This window comes from Olea europaea, chromosome 13, assembly GCF_002742605.1.
Source record: "Olea europaea var. sylvestris chromosome 13, O_europaea_v1, whole genome shotgun sequence".
NCBI classification, from domain to species: Eukaryota; Viridiplantae; Streptophyta; class Magnoliopsida; order Lamiales; family Oleaceae; genus Olea; species Olea europaea.
Genome location: NC_036249.1, coordinates 26,290,939 through 26,298,845, shown reverse-complemented (window position 1 = coordinate 26,298,845; position 7,907 = coordinate 26,290,939). Strand labels below are relative to the sequence as shown.

Here is a 7,907-nt window from a genome sequence, read left to right as displayed (position 1 = left end):
TAACACTTTTGGGATGATGAAATGAACCAGAATCAACTTCCATCACATAAAGGCCTGCATTCCTCTCACCCTTGCCAGTCATCTTCATAGTTTGCAGATCCTGAATGATACATGAATCAGTGAGAAATTTGATACACAATGATGATTTTCTGGTTAAGGAGCTTACTGATAGCAGATTGAACTTGAATCGCGGGACAAATAATACATCATTCAGTACCAATTCCGGTGACAAATGCACAGTCCCAATTGAATGCACTGGGATCTTGGTGTGGTTTGGTAATGTAACATATGTATTCTCAATGTGATTCATAGTGTGAAAAGCCGAATGGTTAAAACAAATGTGGCTTGTGGCACCCGAGTCCACTATCCAGTACTTAGGCGAAGTAATTGATGGATTAACAGAAATCGAGAAACAGGTACCTGATTCATTTCCAGAGATAACGTTCATCTCTGTATCTATCTTTGCAGCCTTGAGGTGACTATTTAGTATATTAATCAGGTGCTGGTATTGATCAGCATCAAGTCTTTCACAAATCCTTCAACATTTCCTTGTGATTGATCCACGGCAAGATCAGTGACCTGATGTTCAGAAACTTGATTGGCAACAGCATGATTATTTGATCCAGCTTGGCTGTTCATTACAGGTCTTTGCTTAGGTTTATAACCCGGGGGATAACCATGCAGTTTGTAGCACTTGTTAACTGCATGGCCTGTGTATCCACAGTAGGTACACACAGGTTTCTCTTTCTTCTGATTTCTGTTGGAATAATATCCACCATCCTTTCTAGTATTACTTTGAACTTGAAAGGTCATGGAGTCAGATCCAGATGCATTCATAGCTTCATTAACTTTCCTCTGGTGTTCTTCTTGAGAAACAAGGGCAAAGACCTTGTTAATGGGAGGAATAGGGTCCATCAGCAGTAATTGACCCCGAACTTGAGCAAAGGACTCATGCAACCCCATTAAGAAGGACATAACGTATTCCGTGTGATAATGTTCAGCAAGTCTTTTAGTACCTCCACAGTCACATTTTCCACATGAACACATAGGTCGGTAGTTGCTGAGTTCCTCCCAAATTGTCTTCAATTTTGTGAAATATGCACTGACAGATAACTGACCTTGTGTGAGATTCATCAGGTCTCGCCTCAACTGGAATATGCGTGGCCCGTTCTTTTGTTGAAATCGCTCCTTTAGATCCTTCCAAATCTCATATGCAGATTCGGAATATATGACACTTGCAGAGATTTCCTTGGATACAGAATTGAGAATCCAGGAAATGACAATGTTGTTATTTCGGATCCATGAATTGAGTAATTCCTGGTCATTTTCAGGCCGAGGAATAGATCCATTAATGAATCCTAATTTGTTTTTCACTGAGAGTGCTATCATCATCGATCGGCTCCAGGATGCATAGTTGTCCCCAACCAACTGCTGTGAAACGAGGACAAGACCTGGACTATCCGAATGATGTAGAAAATACGGGCTGGTTCCATCATCAGTAACTAAATTACTGACTGACGATGAAGGATTATTTGATGTTGAGTTCGGTACATTCAAAGCCATGAATGAAACTTCAAATCAAATAGGATTTCTCAGAGAAAAAGGAAATGCTCTGATACCATATTGAAGAAGAAAGCTATGAAATGAAAGAAATGATTCATTCATCTAAAAATGTCGTACATCCAGATATAAATACAGCTTGGTTCATTAACAGAATATGCCAGCATCAAACAGAATATCCCAGCTCACTAAACTGCAGTTAACTAACTAACTTTAACTAACTAACTTCATCTAACTAACTAACGGTACTACAATCAATTGCCAGCTATTGCCAGCTAAGCTAAATAGTCTAATATACGAGAATCGATTCCGTAGATGTCTTCATTTCTTTCATATCCATAGAACGTGATATATGAATTTGTCTGAATATAGATGACTGAGCGGTGATAGTTCTGAAGCGAAATTTAGAGTACCTTCAGTTTCTTCTTCCTTTCTTTTAAGCCGCAATTTATGATACAGAGAATAAGGAATATAATTTTATTTTTACATTTCCACATATTCCATTTTTGGTTGATGCTCTTGTTTTTGCATTAAATATGAAATTATTATTTCAAGAAATATACAGCTTGGACGCAATTGGAATTTCCTGGGATGAAAAGATAAAGATTAATAGCAGTTTCCTGGGGATCTGATTCTGAATTTTCTTTTCCTTATTTATTTATTTTGCTATGTAAGACAGTAAGAGCATCTCCAATAGGCTTTATTTGAGATTAAGGATAATCATGAAAATTCTCTAGCGTCCCCATGTCAAGGGGCAGTTTATACAAGTTTGTTTTCCAACTCCATTAAATCTTGATGATAAGAAAGATTTGCAGACTACTTCGAAAAGTCTGGCAGAAAAGAAAACAGCGAAATTTGAAAAGAATATCACAAGGAGAGGACTGGCTCCTCAATCATCTAAGAAAGAAGAATGGGAACCTGTACTCATGGTTCTTGTCCTCTTTGCAGTTCTGATACTATTGTCATGTAAGGTTTTTTTTTTTTTCTTCTCTGTGCTTAATTGAATACTATTAACTGGGAATAATATAATTATTCAATTGTCGGCAGACGTTATATTTTTTCTACTTTTGCAGTTATTTATCAGGTTGTCAGGACGGCGATTAACGGATGAATGAGCTGAGAAAATGGATCTGTTTCAATGCTTGGAAGTTATTTCTTGTTGGCACTTTTCTTCGTTTGTTTTGGGGATTTTAACAATTATACAGATTATGAATTATGAACAGCACCGTTTCTAATGAATCCCCCTTCTGTTCATTTCTACAATAGGTTTCATTCTTTCCAGTTTAGGGAAAAAAACTGTTAAAATCTTATTTGTGTATTGTCCAGTTGTGTTTAAAATTTTATTCAGCAATTCCCCTTGTACAAAGGAATTACTGCCAGCATCTCTGTTTGGTCTGTTTTTCATTTTTTATTTATTATTATTATTATTTTTTTTTTGTCATTGTCCAATAAAAAACTGCTAAATGTGTTTTGTAACAATTCTGGCGGCACTTTTTCTTTACACATAGCAAAACTGAATTTTATTATATTAATATTAGAAAAAACACATTAAATGGGTTAAAATGATTAAATGGGCAATTTAGCCAGTATATCTAACACAAGACAAGAAAACTGAATATTCTGACCATACAAAGGTTCAAATTTTTGCAACGGAGAGTAGGATGCTGGAACAAAGTAAAAATGCTCAAGAAAAATTTCGAAGTTCCTGAGTATTAGATAAGTTTATTATTCATTGGCTTTCTGTAGTTGCATTTGCTTTCATCTGACCTCCAAGCTACACGAATGGAACCACTTCCTGTCTTTGAGCATTGGCTACGGTCCGAACTTTTAGAAAGCTTCCTGGTACATGTGTTAAATCCATTGCAATTTTGCGTATTGGACTTGAACACCTCATCTGGGGAATTATATGCATCAAATTCCTACAAGGAGTACTCGTATAAGATATTGTAATATTATCCATTCGTATAAGCTAATATAAGATTTCTGAATTCAAAATCAAGATTTAGATAGTGAAGGAAATGCAAAGAGATTTGGTTTAAGTTTGAATATAGGTACCTTAGACTTTGTCTTGGCATAATTAGGCGTTAGGCAGGGATTTAAATCTTTGAGAAACATGTCATCTGGACTGCCTGGAGTTGTGTAATCTCATGAGCTGAAACTCGTTACCAAACTGCTCAATATACAAAACTAAGATATCCTTGCTAATATATGTTGAAGTAAAATTGGTTGAATTTGTATTTATATTAAGAAAAGAACATGTGCATGATAAATATGAGACAGTTAATGCTTTAGCCCTGAGAGTTCTGTTGGTGGTAAAAGAACAAATCATATAAATATTAGCAGAGAAAACGTGCCAAGAGTGTCTTTCAAACATTTCTACGACATGATTTTCTGATATTTAAGTACGATGTTATTGTTTTATGCTTGAGAGAATAGTAAATATGACTTGCAAAGTTCCCATGTCCATTTCGGTTAATAATTCTTGAAACAAATATGAACTCGATTGTGCTCTCCATCTATGAGTCTATGATCTTAATAGGAAATTACAAGATCAACCTTTCCAAAATAAGATCACCACTTGGATAGAATGTGTTTACCAGAGAATTTGCTGCTTCATCTTGATCGTATGACGGTGTCCTTGGAGAGTTAACATGATCGTCACAATATCCTCCCGATGAATATTTCTCAGCCTTCACCTACAGCAACAAATATGTATTATCAAGTTCACAAGCAAAAGTGATCCTAAATCTGACAAGGTTATGTATGAATTCAAAACATTATGGAGCAGAATGAAATTAGGATTAGTTGATACCAGGCAACAACTTCTCAAAATTAGTTAACAAAAATATACTGCAGTAACTATCTATGATTGAAACAGGCTCCAAGGACCCGGTTTGAGAGGCTTAAAACATATCTGCTGCAGCTGCATTTCACCAACTCCAAAGCTGATCCATCATTTTTTGTGAGATATACAAAAAATTTTAGTTTATGATGATGACATAGTCATCAAAGGCAGTGATAGCTCAGAAGTACCAGAGTTGCTGTCGTTGTTAAACAACCCATTCGCATTGAACGATCTTCGGGATCTTAGCTATCTTTTGGAATAAAAGTTAAAAGGCTACAAATGGGGGATTGCATCTTTTTCGAACTCAATATATTCAACATCTTTTAAGGAAAACAAAGATGGCTGACGCTTAGGGCATTTCCTCCACCAATAGCAGCACTTAATTGTTCAGAAGGATAGGAGATCCTTTACCCAATCCCATATTATATAGAATCATAATGCACTTCACTATGCCACACTCAAAAGACAGATAAACATGCAAAATTCACCTGTTACATATTTGAAAGCAGTCAAAAGAATTCTACGGTATTTGATAGGAACTTTCGATCACAGGTTATTCTAGACATAGCTTCTACTATTCAACTTCATGATTTTTTAGCTGCAGATTGGGGGTTATAGGAAATCTATTTCAACCTTTTTCATTTATTTTGGTGGCAATGACATTATCTGGAGTTCAAAGAAACAACAGGCCATTTCAAAGTCTAATTCGAAAGCTTGGTTAATGCTACTGCTGATATGTTGTCGTGTTGATAGAGTTACATATTCAAATATCTAAAGTACCTACTGTATGGTGTGATAACTTTAGCACAGCTTACCTTTCAGCTAATCTAGTATTGCATTCAAAGGCAAAGTACATAAAACTTGATCTTTATTTTGTAAGAGAAAAAGTGGAAGCTAAGCAACATGATGTTCAACATATTACGTCCTCAGAACAGACTGCTGACATCTTGACAACAGGGCTTACCAGCAAATTTCCTTGAAAAAATTGAAGACCAAACTCAAAATAGCTTCAATAGCTACTATTGGTTCAAGTTAACAAGATTATAATATACAGTTTCTCATTTTCTTTCTTGCTCTGTGTGTAAACTCCAACAAGCAGCTACTGGCAAGAAAGTAAATATCTTGACAATTAAGAACAGAAGTAAAAAGTTTTTTTGTTTCTTTCTGCTTCCTTAGAGAAAACAGCAAGGACATGGGATAATGAGCGAACTAGTTTGTCTTGAATCCTTATAAAATATCCCAATTTCTTATTGGAAATAAGTCTTAGTTTTTATCATGTAAATGTACTTCGGAACCAAACAATGGTTTAGCACCAAACATGCAGAATCCCTAGAGCTTTATATACAGAAAGCAGTTAGCTACAAGTAAGGTTGGACATGGTTTGGCTTCATTAGGTTCTAAAGAAACCGAATCGAACTAGAATTTTTGAGTATTCAGTAAATGGAACTGTCGGGTCCAAATTTAACTATTGAATTATTCGGGTTTGGTTCAGTTCAGTTCAGTTCGATTTCTAGGTTCCGTAAAATAATTAATTTTTTAATATTTACAACAACACTACATTAATTTAACAAATGACATGTTCAATTTTAACTTTTATAAAAAAATGTAGTCTAATCACATGATATATTTTGCACCTCTCTTTGTTGAGTTTTTCATAGATTTAACTGTTAAAATTACGAGAAGGGCAGATAACGAGCTCAAAATAATAAAGAGAGACCCAACTGAGCTTCCAATTCGATTTCTTCGTAATGGCAAAAACAGATTACAGTAAAATAAGAGATTTGGATAAAAAAATAAGTCAATTTGATTAAGTTAGATTTGAGCTGAAAATTAAAAATAGGAAAATTATATTTTTGGTTTGGGCTAAATTAAATAGTTAGCAAATTTATTTAAAGAAAATAAAATAATTTGGCTAATTTAAGATTAAAAAAATAGGGAAATTCAGTTCTTCAGTTCTTCGTCCAGAACATAACCGAACCCCACAGTTTTCTATTCAAATACCCGTTCAGGTATTTAACTTAAGAAGAACAACTTGATTGGTTCATTTCGGTTCACTTAGGGTCCCATTCAAGAATTGTCCAACCCTAGCTATAAATTATGAAGAAGAGAAGACAATAGTTCAATGTAATTACTTCCTTATCAATTTTGAAGAAGTGCTAATCTTACATTTTACTCTGATATATGTACAAAATATGAATGCTTACCTCAGCTAGATCCTCGGCAAGATATTGAAGTTGGCCGGTAAGAGAAGTGACTTGTCTCTGAAGGCTCGGGATAAGTTGTTTTGCCTGCTGAAGTTCCGAACCCTGCTTCTCCAAAAGCTCCTGAAGTTGTGAATTCATCACATCTGGGAAAAGTATGGCACTTTTAAGAGACTTTATTTCTTCCCTTTGCTTCAAGCACAAATCTTTCAGCTTCTCGACCTACAAATTCTTTAATCATTAAATGAAATCTAAACATGGGATATTCAGAAAAACCTGCCTCAACCAAATCTCATGACCTCGGAGGGATCCCCTAGAAAGAGAAGATTAAACTGAAAAAACCGGGATTTCAATTATCAGTCAATCTCACACATAAGAAGTCCCAAATTTCAGTTAATTTACTCATATTTATCAATACATCCCGAATTACAGTGATCCTAAAAGATTTTTATTTTAACTATCATGCTATTGACTCCCCATTTGTTCCAAAGCTTCCATTTTTTCGTACACTTTACTCCTATCATCTGAAATCTTCAAATTTCAGTAAATTTCACACATTTTACCACAAGAATCTTGATTCTATGTCATCTTAGATAATTAAGAAACACACATCAAAGTTCAACTATAAAACCATAAATTCTTCTGTACAGAACCACATAGAAACACACATATTACCTCTCCATTTTTCTCTTCAAGTAGCAACTTGAGCTCAGCTATCTGCTGCTCCTGCTCCTTATTTGCACTCAACAGCTCCCTCTCACTCCTCAACACCATAGCCAAAGTCCTTGTATTTCCTTTGACCTCAGTCAACGCCTTCTTCGAGCTTTCATCTCCCTTTTTTGCCCCTGATGAACCCTTGAATAACTTCTTGTGCAGCCCACTTAATCCGGTAGGCGGTAGCCTTCTTGGCACTATTCTTTTTCAAATCCTCGGCTAAAAAATCAGCTGCCACAATGAATTTTGGGTCTTTACTTGAATTCTTTGCCTTCTTGTTTTCCATAAATTTCTTGACCATGAAGCTCAGATTAATGTTGTCGGTGGCAGTGACGTTTTTATTGGAGGTAGCTTTCGTGACGGCGCGCGAGGTGGTGCGTGATGTTGGGAACTCGGTGGATGAAGAAGGGTCAGATTTTGTGGAGCTGTTAAGGCTGTTAGCATAGCGAGTTGAGGGTTTGATTGAAGCCATTGTTCTTCTTTGGGAATGTGAAGAGGAAGGAATTTACTCCCCCTTTTATGTTAATCTTTTGGAGTGATTCAAATGACTTGCAATTTTAGGATAGCGGGAGAATTTGCCTTTTTTT

The 7,907-nt window shown here is 35.6% G+C and overlaps 1 protein-coding gene across 2 annotated transcripts; it reads right to left on the bottom strand.

Moving 5' to 3' along the window:
- Positions 1 to 3,108: 3,108 nt before the first annotated feature.
- Positions 3,109 to 7,836, bottom strand: LOC111408046. 2 transcript variants are annotated; one of them, XM_023037804.1, is made up of 5 exons: positions 7,282 to 7,836; positions 6,610 to 6,828; positions 4,158 to 4,256; positions 3,616 to 3,712; positions 3,109 to 3,479 (listed from the first exon to the last, which is right to left on the bottom strand). In XM_023037804.1, exons 1-4 carry the CDS (start codon positions 7,378 to 7,380, stop codon positions 3,677 to 3,679), a joined length of 453 nt encoding a protein of 150 aa, XP_022893572.1. In that variant the 5' UTR covers positions 7,381 to 7,836; the 3' UTR covers positions 3,109 to 3,479; positions 3,616 to 3,676. The 2 variants fall into 2 exon arrangements, with proteins under 2 accessions (XP_022893572.1, XP_022893571.1); XM_023037803.1 differs by having other exon boundaries at positions 3,616 to 3,730; positions 7,282 to 7,833.
- Between the last annotated feature and the right edge of the window lie 71 nt (positions 7,837 to 7,907).